This window comes from Rhipicephalus sanguineus, chromosome 3, assembly GCF_013339695.2.
Source record: "Rhipicephalus sanguineus isolate Rsan-2018 chromosome 3, BIME_Rsan_1.4, whole genome shotgun sequence".
NCBI classification, from domain to species: domain Eukaryota; kingdom Metazoa; phylum Arthropoda; class Arachnida; order Ixodida; family Ixodidae; genus Rhipicephalus; species Rhipicephalus sanguineus.
In genome coordinates, this window is record NC_051178.1 from 116,268,528 (window position 1) to 116,294,897 (window position 26,370).

The 26,370-nt window shown below is 45.9% G+C and overlaps 1 protein-coding gene across 2 annotated transcripts in view; it reads left to right on the top strand.

Annotated features, from left to right (window-relative positions):
- Positions 1-26,370, top strand: part of LOC119386996 (rap guanine nucleotide exchange factor 4) — a 387,003-nt gene that overhangs the window by 71,442 nt on the left and 289,191 nt on the right. Inside the window, exons 1-2 of one of the 2 annotated variants that reach the window (XM_037654297.2) lie at positions 4,188-5,023; positions 21,801-21,947. In XM_037654297.2, the coding sequence (XP_037510225.1) occupies positions 4,883-5,023; positions 21,801-21,947 (288 nt within the window). In that variant the 5' untranslated portion in view covers positions 4,188-4,882. Of the gene's footprint in view, positions 1-4,187; positions 5,024-21,800; positions 21,948-26,370 lie in introns of those variants that run through there. The other variant, XM_037654296.2, reaches the window with a different exon arrangement.

A 26,370-nucleotide genomic window follows, 5' to 3' on the forward strand; every position in this document is an offset into this window, starting at 1 on the left:
AGCCCGCCATAACGGAGTCCCTCATGATGATATCGTGGTTTCGGGGCGTAAAACCCCGGAAATTATTATTAATATTAATATTTTTCATATTATTATTATTATTATTATTATTATTATTATTATTATTATTATTATTATTATTATTATTAGCAGTATGGCTTTCTGGGCCAGTTTGTACACGATAACAGTTAAGGGATTAGGCGGGTTATTTTGCATGTTTACTGTATTTGGTTTTTCTACGCGTGCGCAGCGGTATTGTAGTGAGTACCATTTTTTGTTTTAAAAATGACTTGCTTGTTTCTCTAACCTTTAGTAGTCAACGACAACGAAAACCTATGACGCCCATTTGATCTCTTTCGCAATTGGTCATGAATACCTTTCAAAACTATGGTAATTTAATTGCCTTTCACTCACAGAATCTAGGAAAGAGGTCGGTTTCAGTGCCGACAATACGACATACAATGTAAGCACAACCGAACACAGCCATAACGAAGTCGCGATCAAATAAAAATATAATTTATACCAGATATCGGTTACACGCTATAATACCAACGAGGAGCCTCTCATGTACTGCCTTCTTTATATTCCTCAGTTTGTCGTGTGCGTGTCCTGTACAATCGAGGTGCAACCGCGCACATACTCTTGCGCTTGCCTCTATCGTCCTTGACATTGTAGTTTGAAGCAGTATCTGCACACGGTGCTTTTCTTTTCTTCGAATAACGTACAAAAGCTGTCAATTTTTTGCTGCACGAAATGGCGTCTATTGCATATTCAAGTAAGAGATAAGCTACGAACAGTGAGAAGCAAAGCAAGGGTCTGCGTGCCGGTTTTGTGTGTTCATACAGTCTAAGAACTGTGACTCTCTTTTTATACATGCGAGAGTTATATGTGTAGCACTCCCTTTAGAGAGTCACGTTGACCCTCTTTAGGAGAGTCGCGGAACGCGCGACGTTCCAAAAAGAGAGTCAATGCACGACTCTCCTAAAGAGCGTCAACTTGCCTCTCTAAAGGGACACCTTTTTTTCTGAGCGATTACCTCTTCGGTATATGCACACGCAAGTGAATCTTACGTCGTAGCACAGTTTCTATACAAGTACGCCGCACTCCAGGGGCGTAGCCAGAAATTGTTTTCGGGGGGGTTCAACCATACTTTATGTATGTTCGTGCGTGCGTTTGTATGTGTGCGTGTGTATATACACAAGCAAAACTGAAAATTTTCGGGGGGGGGGGTTAACCCCCCACCCCTTGGCTACGCCCCTGCCGCATTCAATACGTAGTTGCACATTACCAACGTGATGGTAAACACTCGGCGCTGTGTAATGCGCCAAGCATTATGTTGCAATTCTCTTTGCCGGCGCGTGTAACAGTCACTTCAATCTACTTAGTATCTCGAACGCTCGAGCCCGCATTGCGTGTTTAATGCTTAACGAGCCTCGCAATTTCCGCATGCTTAACTTCACCGGAGGCGGTAAGCTATGCCCGTACGTAGGGACTACGAGATTTGCGCCTATACCCGTATTACAGATGCAGAGAAGTTTGGTAATGCGAGCGGCATTCCAATTTCTAGACTCGAGGAATGGCGATGCCGTGTCTTTCAGTTACCAGCGTGGCTTTGTGGAAAGTACACGCCTCGGGCAGAGAAACGGTCGTGGTGAAACCGCGTACAGTTAAGTGGACTTGACGCTACGATCAGTGCTAACTTCACAACGTGAAAAAAAAAAAGTCTGTATAAGTATACCTGTCAACTGGATCAAAACGCTGCGGGCTTTTCCATACGGCGGGACTTCACTGAGACGAACAATAAGGCTTATGCAATGTTCACATTCTTCAAGGTTAGCGAATTTAAGATGTGCACTCCGTTTCGTATCTCTAATAGAAGTTTTAGGAAGGCGGAGTTGTAGCCGCACTTGTAGTGACATTACACCGTGCCGCTTCCCTTTTTTTTTTTTGTCCGAAATGTTGGCGGGCAGCTGCCATGGACGAAAGAAGAAAAAGGCCACAGCAGACTTGGAAAGCGCACGCGTAAATAAAGACTTTCTTTATATATTTTGTTCCTGCGGGCTTCGCTTCATTTAAGGGCGCTGTCCAGGAAATGGCGCAAATTTACGGCTTCTTTGTCCTTACCCACATCGTATACTGCCTACAGTATTGCCCTCTTTTTTTTTTTTACTTTTCCTTCTTCGTTCCTATGTATGGTGAGTAAGCAGTTCGAGCGAAAATGTGACATGACGAGAAACACGACGCAAAAAAAAAAATATGCAGAAAACGGCAAAATATCAGTAAAAGTAAAAAAAGGCGCTTTGCGAAAGGCCGAAGCAGCGCAGCAGGTGTTTCCACGCCGCGCTGCAGTTTGTTCAGTCGCGGGCTCGCTCCAGCTAAGCAGCTCTCCTTCACCGTATTCGCGTATCTCTCTTTCTCTCTCGGAGCTGTGTTTGCGCTCGCTCTCTGCGTGCGATGCATCGGCGGCTGAGGTCCCACGCCCAAATCCGGCTCCTGTGATCTACTGCTGCTAACCTCCTCATTGGCCTACAGCAGCTATACGTGTAGGACTGCAGGTCGACGAAGCGACACGGACGCTTACGACTTGCGTGACTTATAAACTCGGACTCAAACGAAGATCGTGTGCCATGTGACTCGGAGGACAGCAGTGTTGTGATCTTACGGTTGTGCTGTGTGCATTCAATTCGTCACTTGTTGTTTCGGAGTGATAATCTTTATTTTAATGGATACTATACATCGAGGATTACCATCTGCGATCCATAACGTGTCGTTCTTTTCACGTTGATTGAACGTATGTCACTGTGAAGAAAAAGAAAAGAGTACGACGGATTATCAATGCATGAAAAGAAGCCCATAACAGCGGTGTTCGACTCTGTTTGCTATGCTACTCACGTGCTGCGTTTTTGGGGATCCTTTCGGCTGTTTTTCGACTTCTTCGTACGCTATGACGAGTAATGTGCGAAAAAACGTCCGCTTCCGTGCCGATATGTTTTCTGCCGTTCTGTGTGTTTATTAGACCGTTGCGCTTCTGAACACAATGCACTGTAGGAAAGATTTATCGACGGCGGCTTGAAGACAAGCTGTGGGAAACGTGCTCCGTGCAAGGAACTCCTTCGTCGATGCGCACGAGCGATCGACATGAACCACCGCAGAAAAAGCGGGTGCTCTGAGAAGCAGGCAGTGCGTTCAACTTTCCCGTGAGAAGTCTCCTCGCTCGATTGCTGCGAGCTGTCGCGGCAATCGAAGGAATTCCCAACATTTACCGCAGTCTTTCCACTTGCAGATTACATTGAGGACAAGCTATTCTGTTCTTCGATTCAAGCTGGCTTGTGAATGAAGCGCTGTTGGACAACAACGGAAGTATGCAGAAACGTTAGCGACGTCTTTTAGGATTGTGCCTCTCAGCTATTTCATCGACACGCTGATCATATCGGCCTGTAAAAACTCGAAACGTCCACGTCCTGGCCCTGTGACTGATATATCGGGGAACTATATCCGAGGAGGCCGTCGCGACGCCGGATTTCGTCGCGTACTAGGCACATGACGGCATAGCGGCGAAAGATTGCAGACCCGATTCCGTACAGCCCCATTAACTCGCTGACTCCAGCATTCGCGCAGGCAGCGCCCAAAGGGCGATAAAGAAGATACCCGTCGGGCTAACCTCTGGCACAACCAGCTGATAAGCGCACGCCTCCGTACGCGACCCGTATATGCGACGACGGGGCGAGCATATAGCGCCGAGGGAGCACTATCAAGCGCCTCTCCAACGCTCCGTTATTATTATTCCTCCCCACGGTCGTTCAGATCGCTGACGAGCGAGCGAGAGCGGAGGACTCGCAGCGACTGTGCGGGCGGCCGGATACTCTGTACGCACCGTCGACCCTGTTGTCGTCGGCACCGTATGCGAGGCGAGAAGGGCCGCTCGCCTCTCTTCCTGGCGGGATCTGTGGACAGTTACGCGTCGACGAGGGCTGGACAGCGCCAGTGGACTCTGTCACCGAGGCCGCCCGGAAACCTGGACGCATATTGTAAAGGCACGGCTCGCCGCTTGCACGTCGTTCTGGTTGCGAGCTGCAGCTATAGTACGACATTGACTTGTGAAGCACGCGCGCCTTCAGCGCACGCGATACGTTCTCTGCTTGTATCGGCATCCTGAAGTCTCTGCGCGTCACACGGCAGCAGCAGCAGCAGCAGCAGGGAGGGAGGAGCGACGCACACGACACGGCCTGCTTGCATTTGCCTGATCAGGCAGCCGTGAGCAGCGCGGCGAACGAGTCCCGACTTCTTTTCTGTTCGCGCCGCAGCGCAGGCAGCCAGCCACGGCTCGAGCGTGCATGCGTGCCACATCGATCACGCTCGTTTGGAAATGCGAAATGCTTGCGCCCGATTGTCCCTCCTCAGGCATGTGAGACACCTGTTCCACGCTGCTCCAACTTCGCCGACGCTGTTATGGCTCCGTTTGTTGCCTGCTGATGCTTGTGCGGTCTACGCTTCTTCCAGGGCCGTGATCGAAGCTTCAGTCTAACGGTGCTGTTCCAAGTTATACAGCCAGTGATACCTGCTTCGTGGCGAGTGTATACCGACAAGCGTACAACGCAGAAGCCTTCCAGGCCGGCCCAGCGGCTGCGTCGCGTACTTCGGCTCGTATATTTGTCTGTCGGTATTCGTCAGCAAGTGGTGGCGAAATTATCGCGAAATAACGACTGCGGGTTGAAGCGCGTGTGTGTGGTTGTGCCTCGCTTCCTGTTTGTGTGGCGTTCGTGTCTTTTTCATTTTGTGCGCGCGTGATACAGACGGGGCCTGAGCGCTGCCGTCACTTCGCGAGTGCCCGTCGTAGGTATATACGCTCCGGGTGTGTGTGCGCGTGTTTTGTGCGGTCGCGATGGATACGCCGGACAACAAGCAGCAGGGAGGCAAGCCTGGCTCGGTGACGTCGTCTATCCAGTCCGCATTCAAGGTCATGATGAACAAGCACATATCGTGGCCCTGGTCGCCACGCCTCGTCTACCACGTCAATCCAAGCGTAAGTCGTTAAAACAGGCATAAAATAAGTATTTGCGCTTCGTATGACTAGAGAACGCGTCTCGTGGAAGCACATAGTGTATGCTCAGGCCTCGCGAGGTGATGGGTTTCTTTATTGACTGTTTATAATCTGGAACGTCAGTTCAATAACCGTGATCCCAGTCAGGTGGATGTGGGCGTAGTAGACCAGTGTATGCGTGTTGCGCTCGTTTCACAGATGCCCTACGCACTGTCTTGGGGTTTAAGCACCGTGTTCCCTTTGGTGAGTTAGGTGTAACTGAGTGTATAAATCGACAGTAAGTACTAGCGAGGTCAAGTGAACCGAAACCACGGCAGTGTATTCGTAACCTCGCTCTATCTCCTCTTCATGTTTAGTGCACGGTCACTCACCCGTCGATCAATCACTGACACGTCGGAATGCTTCTTCTGGCTACCTTGAATGCGTTAGCATGTCCAAAACCACACGTCAAAAGCAGTGTAGTGACTGGCAACTTATAACAAGAGGAACACTGGCTTATTCCGAAGGTCGCGGGATCGAATCCCGGCCGCGCCGGCTGCATTTTCGATGGAGGCGGAAAGGCCCGTGTACATAGATTTAGGTGCACGTCAATTGACCCCAGGTGGTCGAAATTTCCGGAGCCCTCCACTACGGCGTCTCTCATAATCATATCGTGGCTTTGGTGCGTTAAACCCCAGATATTATTATTATTATATTATAACGCTGGCTTATTCCCGCTCGTTGGGCAATTCGACCTGTTCTTTCTAGGATTCAGAAAAGGCTAGGAAATTCATCCTGCCGTTTACGTCAGCTGCAATACCGAAGATTACGCTAAACAAAGATAGATTTTATTCACTATTGCTGATCCAAATCACACTAAAATTGCCCGTGTGCGGCCGGTCGTCTCCAGTGTGTAAAAAAACTTATCTTCCGTGTTCACTGTTCGGTAAAGCTATTGGCCACGCGAAGAAACAAGCCACGTAGGTAAGCATGGAAGAGGTACGCTAAGTGCGTTCTTTTCTACTCAGCCGCTGTAGTTGTTTCTCGTGTCACTGATCCGGGGCTTAGACGTCACAGTCCTCTCCTTTTCTCATATGGCAGGAGCGCGTGACGTTTCGCCTAAACTAGGTGTCACTTGTTCCACTCGGCACTCCTTGTGTGAAATGCCGCCCTGATTTTATGTATTTATTTTTCATAATGCATAGTGACTTCGCATTCGCCTTTAGAGAATGTAAAAGGAAACAAAATTTAACGATAAAGATTCTGTCCTTTAGTGACAACGGAACATTAAAGATACGGCCCCGATGAAATACTTCGCGTTTCCCTCCGTATGTGCGATGCGCTGAGCCATAAGCTATCACCGGACGATTAACGCTTTAAGCGATGCGCCCGACCGTATATACTGCACATGGCGTCAGAACAGGTACTGACGTCAAAAGGTTGTAAAGGGCTTGACGCTAAGTTCCACTGAGACGAGAGAACAAGCGTTCATTTCTTCATTTATTTCACTCAGCAGGCGACGAATCCAAGTAAGGTGCACAATGAATCCGCTTAATTCTGAGCATGTGGCTAACTCTTTCTTAGTTTATGCTAATAATCGTTTGGAATGTCATCTACGAATTCCCGCCTTGATTTCCAGTACGCTTGTACCCTACGCACGACGGGGTGTTGTCATCACCAGCACGGATCTGCATTTAAAACCACCACGTGGCATTTAACTGTAGATTTTTTTGTTTCTTCGTTTGTTTGTTTTACGCGCATACTGATAAAAAACCGTGACGTCTGTCTATCGCAAGTCAGAACAAGTCGAAAGTAACACCCGCTCGAATAACAGAATCTTCTTCAGAAAAAAAAAATCACGGAAATGTTTCGGGTGCTATGCTAGACACGCCATTTTGTAAACACAAAGATTGGCACCCTCCTTCATTATACATTCTGTGGCGAAAAATTAAGGTAGGTATTTCGGCAGGTTCAATGGCCAGGCTCCTTCGGACATTCCAGCACTAAAAAAGAAGGAAAGAAAATAAGTGTAACTATAGAACGGATGTTGGTAGAAACAAATAGCTAGGTGCTCCACGTCAGCAACAACAACGACGACGAAATCATCCCCTGAATATCTCAGCAAATATTGCAGCAGTTTGTGAAATGCATTTCACATTAATCTTTTCGGTTGGGCTAGGGTTGACGCGGGGCAATCTATCCCTTATAAAAACTCACAAGATCGGTTATGCACTCAGGAAGGCGAAAGCCATCATTTTTCTTCTTAGCGCGATGTATTGATCCTGCTCTGCCACCCTCCGAAAGCTTTGTGCACCTAACGTGCTTTTCCACTGCCTCCAGGATCGCAAGCACCTGACCTGGTTTTGCACTGCCTCAGTGATCGTCCCACCTTTGACCAAGCTGCGATGTCATGTGATGGCGTCGTCATGTGACGTGACGTGACAATTACTTCATAATGACACCACAAATTTTGGCGTCCTGTGACGTCGTGATGACGTCATATGGTGACGCCATCACGTGATGATTTCTGCATCACTCGTGTGGCTCCCCGACGGGAAACGTTGACGTGGGTCGCTGGTCAATTTTCGCGTTTGATGAGGCATGTAAGGCTTTCGCCTTAATTAAATGCGCCTATGCAGCACCAAAAATTATATAGGCCTTAGAGTTCGGCACCCATGGCGGAATGTCTGGTTGATAATTCATAACTGCGGTATAGTGTTTTCAATAGGAATAGCAAGATCAGGCAACAATCATTAGGAGTATTGCGGATCAGGAAAAGAGCGAATTCCAGGATTAGCTGTGCTTCTGTAAGATCGCCTCGTCCTGTCAATGCACCAGCTTTCCTGTTTTGTTACACTGAACAAGAATATACGACTCAAGCTTAGCAGCTACCCCTGTTTTACATTTTGCTGCATTGGAAGCAATAAACAACAATCAGCATATCAACCTCATGTGGACTGTTTGCGCACAATCTTTATCGATACTAAACGCAGCCAAGTATGTCTCTCATAGACCCTCATATGTGTGCCAGATGTCAACGGATGTTCCTTCTTCTTCCAGTGAGTTTTAATACCTCATGCTCCCGGCGTCCTCGAGCAGCTCAGGAACATATGTACAAAGGCTTTTTATTCGATTTCGCTTCGATAAGGGGGGGGGGGGTATACTTGGAAGACAGATAACCCGCACTTGCCACGTATGCGAATCCATGCTCAATAAAAATTCGGCAGATCCCACGTACTGTGGGAGTCGAAGTTATGCGAAGCATGCGGCGAATAGGTGACGGTGGCGTAACTTTTTTTACTGAGCGACACGTTACAAAATGACGCTAAAGATATGTTTACATTTTATACGCACACATGTATATGTTGAAGAGCCGCATATGTGTCCCGAGAACGCACGCACGTTTCACGAACTCGTGTGCATGTGTGGAAGAAGTTCTTGACAGTTCTTGAACAAGGGCATCGTCACGATGATCAGTGAGCACCAGCAGCTGTTCATGACTTGTTATAGGATCCGGTCGTGATCGTGGTGACGAGGGGTCCATGTGTAGTGAAGTATGTGGTATAGTAGAGCTGTTGGAATTCTAGGATGCCTCGGTTCCTACACCTACACCCGTTCATTACGTCACATTTTTAGCACAAGAAAGCGACACACGGCTCTTGCCTGCTTAGTGTGAACAAGGAACCCGTATGGGTCCCGAAACGTCTCTGTTTTTCACCTTGACTTGGTCAGTGACCGCATCTACATCCTCATGCTCGGTAATTTCGTCGACAAATCGGCTGTCGACAGAGCCGGCGACAAGTAGGAACCTGAAGCCACCCTTCGCGTTGGTGAGGTATAGGCCGTCGAGGCTGGTAGGCCTGGATAGTGCTACGTGGACCAACATCAGTGGATGGTGTTTGTCGTATTCGTAGACTACCTGGGCGTATGTGGCCTACGTAGCCTAGTCTACAAAGCGGCTGTCACTCAATCTGGCATCATCCTCGGTCAGCATGAGGCCATCGCCCAGCCTCGTAAGAAATGAAGTGGACACTGCGTCGTTCTTGCGGACTAAGTGCAATTTACGGTGCGGTGATGTGGATATCATATGTAACTTTCGTTAATGTATTCCTCCGGGGTCGAGCAATTCTTCAATATAGCTTGCTGAATCATATGAATACAAACGTAATGTTTCTTAGACTGCTATAAAAGCGGAGCCAACACTGGAACTACAGACGTTAATCTGATATGATGCATGTGTCGTAGGAGTACACATCGTAGGAGTATCATGTAGTGTTTATTGCTTTCTTGTAAAATTAGATAGCAAGCACCACAACCACAATTGACGTTGCACCGATATTGCGCCTGCGTAGGCTGTTTTTCCAAACCAGTTTATAGACCTGGCATGGTTCAGTGGTAGAATACCTGATTCCCACGCGGAATGCTTGGGTTCGATTCCTGCAGGGATACTAATTTTCATTCATTCCATTCGTTGAGTCAACGCTGCCATTGTTGGTTTTCCTTAACGCTCTAGCATTTAAGTTACCAATGTCCATTCTCGCCGTTCCTGGGTAGATATAAACTGTCAATCACCTGTGGCGCATACCCGTACGCCGCGGCCCGTGGTAAACGGGTATGTGCCACACGTGTCTAGTGGAAACGGTTTGACGACGTACGCGACAGGATTTTAACGTTATTCATGTCATGACCCGGCAATCATATTCGTCAAATCCTCTTACCCTCCCATGCAAATTTTGGTCTTCACCAAGTTAAGGAGGCGATCATGAGAGCACCCAGACGTAGACGGCTAGATAGATAGATAGATAGATAGATAGAAACGCTCAAAGTGCCAGAGGTTCGCCAAGAAATGCTTCGCATTTAATATGTAATACATCCATAAGGCGTCATATGCCTGCCGGTGGCCTTTGCACTGCGCGCATTGATGAAAACGATTGCGTCATACAGAGCTCTTTATGCGATAAGATAAGGAACGGCCAATATAATTTCACTGTGTTGGCCTTTGAATGGCAGTCGTTGTCACCGGAAGACGTTTATCTAAACTAATATCCTGTGCGTCCGTTCTTATGGATTAATCAGTGCGGGAGCGTAAAAATGGGCGTACTATATTTTATGCATGTCACCTTTTTACTGATAACCGAGAAAGAGAGACATGACAGAACTTGTTAATGAATTCTGGCCGCAATCCGAACTTCCAAACGGTATCCTGTCGTATCCTGAAATAACGAGCCCATAGGCAAAAAGTAGGTGATCATACGAGATCTCGTTTCATACGCACGTGCTTTACAACTAAACACTAATACGCACAAGAAATAGCTTGGAGTTTGGAAGTTGGTTCAGCTAGTGTCTTTTTCACTGGTACACCAGGACTATTGTGGAAGTTATCGTAGGTCAGACGATTCATGTGCTTGATAATACGTCAGTCTTTAATTAAAGTGCGGCTCATGGATCTCATCTGTAGGCGTTAACCAGAAGTAAAATAAGCGCTGCTATATAAGCAAAGTGTCTGAGTTCTTGGCCATGTGCAGAGGGCGGTCACGATGTGGAGAATCGCACTCTTTTGCCAAGAGTATTTCGGCTAGTTGGTGCGTTCACCAAATATATTGTATAATTGAAAGATGGGCATGTTGGTGACAGGTGTAGAACAGGTGTCGTGTACGTGTTGCCGTTTTCATGTGGTCGATTTTACATAGGCCAAACAAGTAGATGCATGAGCATCGGTTTGTTGGAACACAGGCGCTCGTTGCAGGGGAATGCGCACTCGCATGTGTCCCATCACGTTGCGCAGTGTGTCCCAACACGTTGCTCACCTATTTTTCATGATGCTAAGGTCCTATCAATTCACCGTGGTCAAATAACGAGAGAAATAATTGAGGCATGTCACATCAGAAAAGGGGGTGAACAATGTATCAGCGTACCTTCCATTGCCGTATACACTTTTTCATGGAGTGTACACGGGGTTGTCTCCTGTCTTATTTTTGTAGTTAATATGTACGCTGGTGTGCCGTCTTTTGCTTCAATGTGGTCACATGGGTGTGATGGTAGGAGTAATCATTTCTGTCATTTGCTTCCAATAAACGTTCATTTGCGAGTCAGCGCTGTGGTTTGTCCCTTTTTTCTCTTGGTTCACGTCGTGGTTGCGCTGTGTTTCATAATTTTCAAGAAGGAAATACATTGTTTGCCTGTACATGATGTGGTTGTGATGGGTCTTCACCCGTAGGTCGCGGGATCTGATCCCGGCCGCGGCGGCCGCATTTTCTACGAAGGCGAAAATGCTAGAGGCCCGTGTGCTTTGATTTAGGTGCACGTTAAAAAAACCCCAGGTGGTCGAAATTGCCGGAGCCCTCCACTTCGGCACTTCTCGTAATGTCGTGGTTTCGGGACGTAAAAATCCCAACAATTATTATTAAACAGTGACGGGGCTTCGAACTCGGAACAGCGTGTGACTGGCCCCGAAGGTCGTGGTATCGAATCCCGGCCGCGGCGGCTGCATTTTCGATGGAGGCGAGAATGTTTGAGGCCCGTGTACTTAGATTTAGGTGCACGTTAAAGAACCCCAGGTGGTTGAAATTTCCGGAGCCCTCCACTACAGCGCCTCTCATAATCGTATCGTGGTTCTGGGACGTTAAACCCCAGATATTATTAGCGTGTGACAGGCAGATACAATCGCTGTTTTCATTTCCCACAGAGTCGAAACTCATGGCATGCCCTACCAAGTCACCTTGACTCAGCGTGTTGGTCGTATACTTAAGATGTTTTCCTGGTGTACACGTCGCAAAATCACTATTACATCTAAGTGAGGGACTTTGACCTCAATATTGCGGCAGTAGCCAAAATGTTCATTAGTTATTGCTGAAATTATAAAGGTGTGCACCACCAGTTAAGAAAATTACTAAAATGCTAATTGCAATTAACACCTTCTGAAACATTTGAAGCAACTTCTTGTAATTGATCCACGCATTGCATCTGAATAAAACACCGAGAAAATATAGTGGACCCTTTTCACGTCCCGCTTCAGAATTTAACAGCAGTATAGAAACAACAGTAGTGTGCAGCAGTATAGAAGCGCTGTTATTGGTTATTCGCGATATCTAGGAGAGTGGGCATGAACAAGAGACCAATAAACAAACGCTTGTTGTTTCTTCTTTTTGGTTCGTCAGTTGTTCATGCGCTGTTTCACAATATCATGAATAACCCGTTCTAGGCCGAATGAATGTTCCTGTACTGTGATCGTGTGAGTTGCAGCGAGCTTAAGATTTTAAGTCCGTTCACTGCGTTGCGCAAATTACTGATAGGGGATATATGACTACCCACATCTACTCACGTGAACTTATCCATAAACAACTGCAATATCCTGTGATGTAGCTATAATACGAAGGGCACGATGTTGGAGTTGTCAACTAAAGGCTTCAGGGATTATCGCACGATGCACCAGTGCATCGGTAGGTGACGTCAACAAAGCGCAGAATCAAGAGGCAGTCGCCAAAGACAATTAAATGGCGTAAACTAACGCGGCCCCGTCTGCGTAAGAGGTGTCTGCATTGTTATTTTAGCTTACGAGGTTAACGTATGGTCACGTTAACGAGAGATCAGTTGTGGAGGTTCCAAGCGCTGGTATACTGCAGTCAAGCGCGGTTTATATATACGCAGTTGCAAAGGAAGCATGCACTATTCTAGCGGTCTAAGCCTTGTGCTCAGCTGCCGCGAGCACACAGTTTGTCAGGGCGCACGCCAGATATTCTTACCGCTTACGTGACCAATGTCAAACATGGCCGTATTTGAGTTTCGGCGCTCAGATTTCATTGCTTAACGTTTTAGCTTCCTTTTTTTTATGTGTAAGTTGAGGTTTGTTGAACTGCGGCTGCATCTTTCATAACATTGCACCTATAATTATTGGCAAATCCCGCTTATTATAACAAAATATTTTTTTCCTATTTACCTGTCGACTTACTATCTAATTCCGAAGTGTCTTGAAAACGGTTCACGAGGTAAGGGACCTCAAGATTTTGGGAAAATCCCGGATTTTAAAAAGGAACTTCCATAGAATTTAGGCTTGTTCATAAAAAACAAGAGAATTTTTTTTTACATTTCTTTAAGTAAATTTATACGGCTTTGCCAACTTGAAACGCATGCTTCACGTAAGATATTTCAGCTTGATCCTTAATAAATGTTCCTATTCACATGTTTCTGTAAGTATCCTCCAAGAATGATAAATCTACACAACGTGGCATTGCTCTAGTTGCTAAGCTTCATAACTGATCATGTTTTAGATGCAGAACTCTGTGTTCAGATGTATTGGGCACTTTGAGCGCGGGAGGCGTGATTGATTGATTGATTGATTGATTGATTGATTGATTGATTGATTGATTGATTGATTGATTGATTGATTGATTGATTGATTGATTGATTGATTGATTGATTGATTGATTGATCAAATAGCAGTACAAAGTCTATATGGAGGATAAGAAACGAACCTGCAGGTATAACGGCAACAACATTGCAACCAGAAATATGAGAGAAAGCGATCATAAATCAAATAAAATATTGCGCAGCTGTATGATAGACGTCTCGTAAGGAGGAAGAAAGAAAAAAGAACGTAATAATATTAACGATACCTTAGGCTGATGAAACGGTCGAGTTGAAATGGTAATTAAATTTTGAATATATTACTGTTTTGAACTTATGGTGCGATGTGAATTCTATAACTTCATTAAATTATATGTTTAAAATGAGAGGTTGGGGTTTCTATTGACGCCATCTACTCCTTTAAGACAGTCAAAAAGCTTTGAAGGCTAGAAAGGTTATAAATATTTATAAGCGCAAAACAGAATCAAATATCGCAGACATTTCCTATTTTCCTCACACGAGTCAAGGAATGCATTGAACAGGGGCAAAGAAACGATAAAAAAAAGTACACCCATTTCCGCAAACAAGTGAAGGCGGACGGAAGAGTTTGAAAGACCGGCCTCATCTGCAATTTAAAACCCTCAATATTACAATTTCATGCATGAAAGTGATCAACAACTGTCCAGCATGCCTGTATGCCTTGCAGTCGCAAAAGACATCTGGGCTCGCTCGCAGCGTCTACCGTATCCAGTTGCCCGTTTCGAAGTTCGATTGCACCATTTAGTGAATTGTTCATTTGCAGTTGCTGTAGCCTAGGCGTAACACACGTATGCAGTTCTTTCAAGAATTTGGCTTTGATTCGTGAACGACGGAAGTAATTTAGTGCATAACATGATGAAAATAAACAGGGATGTTTCATTAGTGAAATTTACGAATGAACTTGACACGGAAGATTAATGAAGAAAAAGAGACCGCCTCTGATTATCCAGTTGGATATTTCATTTCTAAGCACTCTGTGATAATTCTTGCGTGAAATGCTCATTGTAAGAAATGAGGCTTAGTTACGTTATTTACACGACTCATTTACAGCCGAATTCAAATGCACACAATTACGCTCGCAAGCGGACGTCTAGTCAACTGGGGAACTTGTAAATATGAAGCAATTGCGTTACATGATTAGTTCGAATGACAATAACGGCTTAACGCGAACAGCACGTCACCGTATACAACTCGGAGTGTTCAATTTAGACAAATCGTGATTCTGCAGAAGCGCGCATTGTTTTAAAGTGATGAAACTATCATTTAAAAGCCACAAAAATAAGTTGTTTCGCCTTAATCATGGCCGGTTAGCATATAGATTGCCTTAAAATGAAGCCTCTATAACAAATGCTGAAGAATAATTATTGAATGGAAATTACTCAGCCCTGTGCGTTTGATCAGAAATTTGCTCCACTAACAAGCTAATAGACGCGCGCAGCGCGACACATTAATGCACATACCGGTGGCCTATGAGCTATCTAGCATATATGGTGTTGTTCTGGGCCCGCATATCACTCCACCATACCACAACATGAGTGTCATCCGTCACAAGTCACACCCAGAAGCGAGGTCTGTAACTTCTATAAACTTCAAAAGTAGTCGCGACACCTCCTTCCTGAATGTCCAGTGACAACGCGGAAACAGGGCGGGGCAAACGCCTGCGAATCTCGCAAGGCTAGATCCGCTGGCAACCTGCAACATTCTCATCATCATCATCATCATCACCATGATTCCGCTGACCAGCAACAGCAGCTCCTCTGCAGTTTAACAATTTGGAATAGACCTACATGTCGTAAAATCTTTTCTTCTCTAAAGGGATATTGACTGAAGGTCAATATCCCTTCAGTATTTAAAAAAAAACGAAGCAGGTTTGACATTATGAAGTAATCGATCCTGGAATCAAGAAGGAACATAAATATATATATATATATATATATATATATATATATATATATATATATATATATATATATATATATATATATATATATATATATATATATATATGTACACACACACACACACACACACACACACACGTATATATTAAGAAGGGAGCGAGACGGTCGTGGGCATAGAGTCTGCCTCCTATTTTACGACCTTGTGTACGGAACTGACAGATATGTTGTCAGCGTTTATTGTTGTTATGCTTGTTCTCTTCACCACCTACGCATTTCAGTATTTCTATATTTCGTATCGGACGTCTATGCAGATATGCTTTTTGTGAACATAATTCATCGCTTTTTCACTACAGTGATTAATTCGACTCTTCTTTCTGTTGTTTCTGCGCTATTGAAAGCCATGTATTTAATTACACTATCTCCATGGGCACAGAAAGATTTTTGATTTCCCAACTAATATTTAGTGTTGGTGCTTCTGGGTATAGAAACCGGAAACTCGTTCACTTTCTTCGCCACTTCTATTTTCTGTGTGGTATTTTATGTTATTTTGTTTTATTCTACTCATATTAAGGTGGAAGAGTGTTTAAAGCCGGCAAGGTCGTATGTATCAGCTCTGACGTCAGTAAAATTCTTACAACAGCTGCAGTTCCTGAGACACATTCCCCTTTCATCGTTGCGACAGCTTTGGTTCCTTATAGTGCATGCTCTAGCATTTTGATTTCTTCCTAGAAGCCATATGCGGACAGCGGTATGATTCCGAAATGAAACCTTTGAAAGCATTTCCGTATATCGAGGAGCAGTACACAATGCCTTTCTTCGACACTTGTTCGAATTCAGAGGCAGAATGGTATGCGCGACATTGAACCTTTGTGCTCCTGCTGTGCGAAAAGGGCGGGCGGATGCGAACGCAGCTCATAGCCGTGGTTTACCTTGTGCGGTGAGCAGGCTTTCTTGCAGAGCGATCGTATACAGCTTAGTGCGATGGGAACGAAAGATTTGCGACGCAGTGATATTATATTAATTATTCCCTCCCATAATTTACGTTAACAGTGCTGCATGACGCAAGAGGAGGGACCGGAATAGTTGACATATCACGAGGATGGGCTCAGCATGAAAGCAATGGTAGAGAAAAGCGCTTAACAGCCGCGCGAAGAGCTATATTGAGGAGCTATATTGAGCTATATTGAGGAGCTATATTGAGGAGCTATATTGAGCTCTATTGACGAGCTATATTGAGGAGCTATATTGAGGAGCTATATTGAGGAGCTATATTGAGGAGCTACGTTGAGGAGCTGTGTTGAGGAGCTACGTTGAGGAGCAGCATTCAAGAATTGCATTGAGGAGCTACGTTGAGGGGCTGCACTGAGGAGCTACATTGAGAAGTTACATTGAGAAGTTACATTGAGGAGCTGCGTTGATGAGCTACATTGAGGAGCTGCGTTGAGGAGCTACATTGAGGAGCTACATTTAGGAGCTGCGTTGAGAAGCTACGTTGAGAAGCTACATTGAGGAGTTGCAATGAGGAGCTACATTGAGGAGCTACATCTTGCAGCCGCGTTGAGGAGTTGCATTGAGGAGCTGCATTGAGGAGCTATATTGAGGAGCTACGTCGAGGAGTTGCGTCGAGGAGTTGCGTTGAGAAGTTACATTGAGGAGCTAAAACGCTAACACTAGAAGGCTGAAAACGTAAAGAAAAGCCGGCTACAATACATCTAAAATATTCCAGATGGCATCAGCTTCTAATCACAATGTATATGATTGGCATGAAGCTCGTGAACATTAATGTAAGAAAAGCCGGCTACAATACATCTAAAATATTCCAGATGGCATCAGCTTCTAATCACAATGTATATGATTGGCATGAAGCTCGTGAACATTAATGTAATTATGACTTGATCATTTTTTTATTAATTTTCTGTTGTTGTTCACTGTATTGTTTAGTTATTTTGATTATGCGAAGCACGTACACTCTGTATTATCCTGAGAGGCCCAGCGGCATGGGAAAGAAAGGAATTTCTAGATGGGAAGTAGCAGCTGTCACGAGAAATTTACTGACATCAGCATAAGACTAGGCATAAGAAAAGCCTGAAAAAATTGTCGCGTTTTATTAGAGGTCCTTCTCCTGCAGATGGCGGAGAACTATAGAACAAAATCTTTGATCACCTCCGTATTCTGATATCGTCACTTAAACATTACGATAAATAAGTTGAGTCCCTGACGTAGCCAGGGCATGGGGGGGGGGGGGTGAGGAGCTGGGGTGTTCAACTCCTCCCTCCCCGTTATTTTTCTGTTCAGTTTTGCATATTTATAGTACAGGCACGTATACAAACGCAACGAGCGAACATAGATAAAGTATAGTTAAAATACCCCCCCCCCAAAAAAAAATTTCTGGCTATGCTGCTGAGTTGAGTATATTAACGCGATAGCGTTAAAGAGCTCGTTCCGCAGAAATTCTGGTGTCGGCGTCGGTGTCGGCGTCGTTGGTTGTGAGCGAAAAAATCAACATCTTGTATAAAATAAATAACAAAAAAATCTTAGGTTCGAGTGAGAATCGAACCCAGGCCGTTTGCGTGGCAAGCACGTATTACAGAGGACCTTAAAGATAGAATTACCTCTTAATCCGCATGGAATTCGCTTTTTGCCTTTTTTCAGTTCAGCATTTGGATGTTATCTCTTTTGCTGGGTCTGCATTCGGTATAGCGCAGCATGTTAGCATATAGACACTGTGATGTTAAAGTTCCATTTGTTCATGAGTGTTTCGTGGAAATTGTTGACAGAGTCACTTCATTGCTTGAAACTGCACTGAAATTAACTTTAATGCTTCACAAACATACGCGTCCTGCGTACTGGTGTCACAGCACGCGATGTTGTATCGCAGTAAAACAGGGTACAAGTGTATATTGCCCCCATCGGGCGTCTTACCATATGAACTGCATAACGAATTGGCGGTTTAAAGCCGGCTACTCATTACAAAAGGCAAACACATTACTGCGCGTATTCCCTTACGAACACGTAGTGGGTGCATCGCAACTTCGAAAAAGTATCACGCGCGTAATTGCTGCTCGTTTAAAGTATGCCACCCATTACAAAGGACATATACATTAGTGCGCGCACTCTCTTACACACACGTAGCGGGTACACTGTTGTCATAAAAGTGCCGTTGAAGAGAGCGGGAACCTTTACATTTACTGTAGGTATGTCGAGTGTGTGTGTGTGTGTGTGTGTGTGTGTGTGTGTGTGTGTGTGTGTGTGTGTGAGTGAGTGAGTGAGTGAGTGAGTGAGTGAGTGAGTGAGTGAGTGAGTGAGTGAGTGAGTGAGTGAGTGAGTGAGTGAGTGAGTGAGTGAGTGAGTGAGTGAGTGAGTGAGTGAGTGAGTGAGTGAGTGACCGACCGACCGACCGACCGACCGACCGACCGACCGACCGACCGACCGACCGACCGACCGACCGACCGACCGACCGACCGACCGACCGACCGACCGACCGACCGACCGACCGACCGACCGACCGACCGACCGACCGACCGACCGACCGACCGACCGACCGACCGACCGACCGACCGACCGACCGACCGACCGACCGACCGACCGACCGACCGACCGACCGACCGACCGACCGACCGACCGACCGACCGACCGACCGACCGACCGACCGACCGACCGACCGACCGACCGACCGACCGACCGACCGACCGACCGACCGACCGACCGACCGACCGACCGACCGACCGACCGACCGACCGACCGACCGACCGACCGACCGACCGACCGACCGACCGACCGACCGACCGACCGACCGGACTGGACTGGACTGGACTGGACTGGACTGGACTGGAGACCGGGCGACTGAACATAATGACAAGCGAAACAGAGCACGATGAGGATGGGGCCGGATATCGCTATCGCGTTCAACTCTTACAGGAGAAGCTTAAGCGTGCCCCAATTTTTTATCTTTGATTTTAATTTGTGGAAGCACATTTGTGATTTTAATTTTGATCCATGCAAGATTTTCTATAATGCTACCGTTAAGTTGGACGCGTGATGTAATTTGTTGTATTTATGTAGCATAACTATACTGTTCGAAGTAGTGAAACTAATTGTTTATTACTTTCAAGGTACAGCCTTGACTGATCTGTTGCTTTTGGAGAGTTGAAACGCCTTCGTAAAAACTTTGCTCGCATATTCCGTTCTGTTACTTGTCATCTTCCATGAAAGTTTTTGCTAGTGCAAGACACCAACAGTGCGTAAAAAAGAAGTAAACTAAGAACGAAGCGAGAGGAGAAACCGATATTGCGGAGCTATCTTTTTTCTTCACAGTTATCACCAGGATAACGGCTCTCTTTTGTATCGCGCCATTTTTTTTTTTGAACAGTTGTACAGTAGTGCAGATTTGCCATTGTGATCTTACTTAGAAGTGTGCTTTCCGACACAGCACGTGTCTGTGTCTGCTCGCTTCATCCTTCGTTTATTCTTTCGCCCTGTTAATCTCTTGTGTTTGTTTTCGTCTTCACGAGATATTTATGTGGCATTTGTGTCTTAATACGTGGGTGTTGTTATTGGAGCACGACAGTCGATCTTGCACATTTCTGTTCGGTGAATGAGCTCTCAGGTGTGTTTGTTGAGAACATTACAAGGAAAGCTATCATTTCAGTTAATAGGAGAAGCCGGTGCCATAGGTTGGCACCAACATCTCTTCAAATACGTTTGTTGAAGAAATCACTTTGGCCTGTGTACGTGGTTACTTCAATACGTACATGAGCGCACATGTTCATAGAGCAGGAGTCATACACTTCGTTCTGCTGACCCAAAGGTCGCGGGATCGAATCCCGGCTGCGGCGGCTGCATTTTCGATGGAGGCGAAAATGTTTGAGACCCGTGTACTTAGATTTAGGTGCACGTTAAAGAACCCCAGATGGTCGAAATTTCCGGAGCCCTCCACTACGGCAACCCTCATAATCATATCGTGGTTTTGGGACATTAAACCCCAGATATTATTATTATTATTATTATTATTATTATTATTATTATTATTATTATTATTATTATTATTATTATACACTTCGTTCTCAGTATGGCGACTCATGTTACGACACTGGTACTTTAAGCGGACTTGTGATGTTTTTAGTGGTAAAGGAACTGTCACAAATGCAAGTGATTGCAAAACAGTAAATTGTCACATTCATCGGAAAGGATCAATAAGTAAACGTTTTAGCCATGAGTCGGTGCACGGGTAAAGGAGAGAAGAAAAGAAGTGCTGTAGATCGAGGCGATAAGTTAAACAAAAGGAATTGCTTTAAAAAGCAGTAAAGCACGCACTCCACATAAACTACGGTCTTTGGTTTATTTAGCTTGACGAAAAAAAGAAAGAAATCTTTTTCGGTCTGGTCCCCACTTGTGTTTCGTCCCCTATATATTTGGGCGGTACTTGGCCGGAAACGGTAGTCGATTTGTCTTTTTTTTTTCCACCGTTTGATCTGTGTTTTACAAAGGGTAAAAAAAGTTGTACCGCCACTCCCAGAAGCTGCCCACTCTGTAACATTGCAAGAGAACGTGCCGCTCCCACGAAAGAGCAACGTTAGACTGCGAGGCACGTCTCTAAGGCTGTCATTTACTAGCCTTACGGTGTTTGGGCCGAACTTTAACCTTTCGATTCCCGCTTTCGCGCTTGTCTCAGCGACGCCCTCTAGGTCTTCTTCAACGAAAGAAAATCACATTTTAAAACGTCCTCCATCAGCAGATTACGCTGAGGAGGAGAGTGGGTTCCCTATCAGCCATTTCTTGCGGCCAGGCTTGCGCTTATTGTCGTTTTCAGTGAGCGTACAACCACTGCGAGCATTTCGTGTTATGTCTCCGATAAAAATTCGCGTCTTCTTTATATTTATTTTTTTTTCTCGATGGCCTGGCCATCTAAACTGTTATGTCCCGAGGCAGCATTCGCGCTCAACCGTTCTTCGCCTCTGTTTGGGAGCGCGTTTCCATAGCTCACCGCCAGTCCGAAACGGCGGCGCTCGCGTCGCAGCTACCTCCGTCTTTCTGGCGCGATCTTTCTTTAGGGGAGATGAAAAGGAAGAGGAGGAAGGGAATGTCGGTCGGAGGATGCATTCCCATCCTCCCCTGTTCTCCGCGTTTCCTTTCCCGCCAAAACGTCCCGGGGGATCGCGAGGGAAAAGCCGTTCCACGACAGAGCACGAAGAACGCGCCGGGGCGCGGAGGTTGAGGGTGTGTTACCCACGTCGTGGAGGCCAAGCGAGACTCCAGCGCGCGGGAAGGTGGGGGTGAGGAAAGAGAAGGCGAGCGAGCGAGGCGAGGCACGCGCTCCGTCTCGTGTTGTAACACTCGCGAACGGCGCGCGCTCTGCCCTCAACACCGCCTCCCTCCGTGCCGTAGAGCGCGCGTTTCTCTGAGGCCCGCGGGCGGGCGATGGTGGATCCTTCGCGGCGCCGCCAGCGTTCCTTTACGACGACGCCGCTGCTCACTGCCGGCGGCGTGCTGTCGTGCAGGACTCCGTGACACTGTGTACGCTGGGCATCGGCACTGCGTTCGGCGAGTCCGTGCTCGACAACAGCCCCCACAGTGCCACCGTGGTCACCAACGAGTACTGCGAGCTGCTGAGGATCGAGCAGAGGGACTTTCGATCCATCTGGGAGGTGAGCCCGCCCTCTTTTGTTCTCTCTATCACTCCCCATAATTTTTTTTCCTTCTTCTTCCTTTGGGAGCGCCTTCTACGAGCCGGTGCTCCGGCCTTGACCTTGAAATGCGCGCGTGTGTGTGAGAGTGACGTTTATTGTAGCGTAGGCGCTAAGTCGACCGCGCCTCCTGGTTTGGAAAAGCGTGTGCGCGTCTTGACAGCAAGCAGCGGGCGCGTCGGTCGCTACTATAGTCCTGAAGTTCCGTTGTACTACTCCGTTTGTCTCCCAGCTGCCACGAAACAGAGCACGAACACCAATAGCCTCGGAATAGCTTTCCTCGTCTCGCGCAATTTATCGAGTTAAGAACGCTCATTAAATAGTCACCCGAAATAGACATCTTGTTCACTAGGACCCGCATTCGCGAAAACCACTTACGCGAGATTTGCTCGCAAAATTTGACCCAGTTCTGTTGTAGGGCATATCATTACTGAAGAGCGCTGGCTAATTGCGAGGGGTAGTTATGAAAGTTTTGTGAATTCAGCCACAGTGCTCCAGCTGTCGCTTCTTTCTGTGGCTAGCGTTCATGGAATGTTACGACCTTTGCGCTTAGCGGCAACATCGCGTGTCTACTTTTAGGAGGTCATAACTTCGGGATCATTGCTATAAGTGGCAGTCAAAGCCGCAATAGGAAAAAAAAAGGGAGTGGCGGCCGACGTGAAGTGCTATTTTGCTCTCGTTTTGTTAACGATATTAATTGCAGTTATGACGACCTTTATTACCACTTGTCCCAGAGAATTGGTTAGAAAGCAAGAGGGAACTAGGTATTTATACATTGCTACATTGTGCTCAGTGTTGATTCTTTTTGTCTGAGCTAGCTTCTTTCTCTCATTGCCTTTCTCTATGGGTTTCAAACAAGGACAAATCGAGATCGGAGGGCATAAGGCATCTTGAACGCTGGGCTAACCAAAGTTCTTACGCGCGAGTGGAAAGCAAGCCTCTTGCTTCTCCAAGTCTTAGATATTTTAAAATTACACAGCACAGAAGCGATGGCACATAGGTATACCTGCAAGGCGCTGATAAAAAAGCTGTGTAGCTGTGCCTGATAGCATGTGCCATATTAGATGGATCATGAAGTGATATTTACGCCCTCTTTGAGTACGAAAAGTAATGGGGAGTGCATAAAAAAAGTATTTGTGATAAAAGTATAGGCGATAAAATTGAAGGCGCGAAATTTATGGCCACCAACCAGTGTTGTCTCCATCTCCATAGTAGTCCGATATCGAGTAGTGATCGAGAGACGTTCTCGCATCAGAGTAGAACCTCTTCATCGGTTGAATGGTACGCAAATGCCATAGATTAAATATAGGCGCACGCAGAATTACTCATCTGGAATCGTGTTCAACACGTGCGCTGTAGCACACAGGTTATTTAACTGTTAACAATGATACTAATTATTCACTGACATGCAGGCGGATCACTTGGCCGCAAGGTAAGACCCGCGTTCAAGTGACAAGGATTGATTGCCGTATATGCAAAGAATACAATAGCTCAGAAATTCCCTGTGGACCTTTTTTTTTTTTTCGCGGCAGAAATGAAAAATCTTGATTCACGTGATATTATAAGGTTTGTTAACGCCTCTATGTGGCATTCGTCGCATGGCAAAAAGAAAAAAGTCAGTCCCCAAAACACTAAACAACTTTAAATGCCGTAAAAGACCAGCAACCGTCGCAAAGTTACAAATACGACTGTAGTAATCCCCTAAGGCGGCACGAATGCACATCATCACGCAATAATAATAATAATAATAATAATAATAATAATAATAATAATAATAATAATAATAATAATAATAATAATAATAATAATAATAATAATAATAATGTTAATATTAATAATAATAACAATAATAAAAGAATAATAGGCTCCTACTATGCTATAAATAAGTGGAAACACTGTAGATTTTTCGTAAAAATATGCGCTTTTGCAGATGAGTAATCATCGCAGTACATGCCACATAACTGCATTGCTGGTGAACTTGCGTTGTGAACGTCATACACAGTAAATAGAGAAGCGTGAAAGAGAGCGACAAGCTCGCACAGTCAGGAATATTAACCAGGCGCATGTCAGGTCTGCTACCCTGCGCTAAGGAAAAAGAATAAACTTATTAAAAGAGAGAGCACTAACCATTAGCACACTTGGATGAGCACGTCATGTCCACAGGGGGTCGCAGAGACGAGACCTCTAGTCTTTGTACAATGGCACCTCCTTCTCTCAACGCATATGGCCACGGTTCGAGAACGTCAGTGTGAAACAGGACTCACATAGAAGTATAGCCGTGGCAACTACACGGCAGTAAGCAAGCCAGATTTCAACATCCTCGTTTCTGGCGTGCAACGTAAGTTTTTCTCATTACCGCGAAGCGCGAGCTACAGAAACGTGGGGCGTCGTTGTGACAGCTGCAGAGATAATACGTACGAGAGTAGCTCATGCGTTAGGTTGGATGACAGTTTGTCTGCCCGCACGTTTACCTTTTATAACGCGGACCACGCTCTTCGCTATCTTCGAACGACGTGTGAGCGAGTCAAGCTGCGTCGACAATGTAAAACAAAACACCGACGGCTAGCGATGTGCAAAGATGAGGATGGTGCCGGCATTCGTGGTGTCTGCGACGTTTTGCTTCAGGCGTTGTTATCCTGACGGACCTGGCCTGCAATTAAATACTCTTCCTGGGTCAAATATGTCCCCAAGGCCGACTTCCGGTGTGAGTTTTAGCGAAATGTTGGTACCAGAATGAGGCATCTCGTGATAAAACTAAAAACCACCGCCCACACACTCCCTATACAGATGGTTTACAAGCGAAGCTGAGAAGTGCTGCTTCGGTGCCTGTCACCGGGTCCATCCCGACGGTTCATTAAGGTCTTCATGTTTCTTACGGAGAGAATGACGTCATTCATGGCGCAGTCAATGGCGCCCTCTCTTTTTATTATTTTTGCACAAGCTCCGCATTCGCACCTGTTATTGTTCATTTTTAGGCCACCAATAAGGGTGAGTTGTGGAGCTTGCCCAATTTGCGGGAAATACCCGCTAGGAATATCTGCGTACATAGGATGGACGAATTTTGCTTTCGCCTAGACATATACAGCTCTGCTGTAGAAGAACCAAATGCTACCTACTCTCGAGGTGCCAACTATACTAACGGAGGGTGGAGTGCCGCGTATGTGTGCACGGGCGCGCGCACGCGCGGGCAAAAGGACCGGCGCTTTCTCCACGTCTCCGTTCTCGCATGATCGCTAAAGGGGAGCGAATTGATTTCAAGACCACGCGGCCGGTGCTCACCCAACCGCGAAAGCTCCGGTTCTGACGTCATTGCCGCGTAGTGGTGACGCAGTACTCTATAGCGCGCAGCAGTGGACCGAGATGACGTAGCAGTGATTAATAATTCCATCGTATATTCATTCACGGTTCCCCACTACGCGCGCCGTTAGCTTCGGTACAAACTGAAATGCTGCTGTTCTTCCATACGCCGAGGTTCTTCCTTATTATACACTGGCCGCGATTCATATTTCGTTCCCTTGAGTCGTATAAGCCTGCCTGCCTTCTTTTGCTGGTCCTGCTCCGGCAGGCTTAAAAGTTAATGAGGTCGTAGTCGCTCGCTTCTTGCTTATGTTAAAGAATTTTTGCGAACGAATTCGAAGAAATGAGCAGGATAGCCCAACAGCGCTGCTTCTACATAATTAGAAGCCGAAGAAGATAACCGTCGTCAGCGCAAACAACTTTTGAAAACAACGCCTCACGTGCCTCATTTATTTCGCTAGTTCGTTTTGCCTGCGGCGCTCAGGTAAGTTCCAGATGTAAATCCTTGCGATGCTGCGGCGCAGTAGCGCGAGCGAGCACATTATACACGTTAGCAAAATAGTTAATGGGTAAGCCTAGTTAATGAGCAAATAGTTAATGAGTAATTTCACATCCTTAAAGGTAGTGACACTCCTTATCGCCAAGATTCACGTGTACAAGACGTTTTTTTTTTTTTTTTCGAAAAGTCAGACAGTGGATTTGAACGAAAAAGAAGTTTCTCAGTCACGGAGTAGATATATCTCAGTGTATGACATGTTACTAAGGGCAAGTCTGAGCCGATGTTCACGCGCGAATTGCACTTCCTCTAACTAACATAATTAAGCGACTAGTGCATTTGTTATTGCGTATTCGTTTGACGTCATATGCTGCCCTCCTTGCGTTTCCCTTTCCGTGTTACCTTTGTTCTTTTGTTTTGTTTTTAAATAGAAACCTTAAGTTCGGCCAAACGTAATTTAGCTAGTAACACCCCGGCCTTACAATACACCGTCCTTGCGGCATTCCACAAATAGTTTTACGCCGTGGGCAAATCGCTTTAAACAGTAGGTAACAAACACACACAAACGAATGTGCATCCGTAGCCATCTGT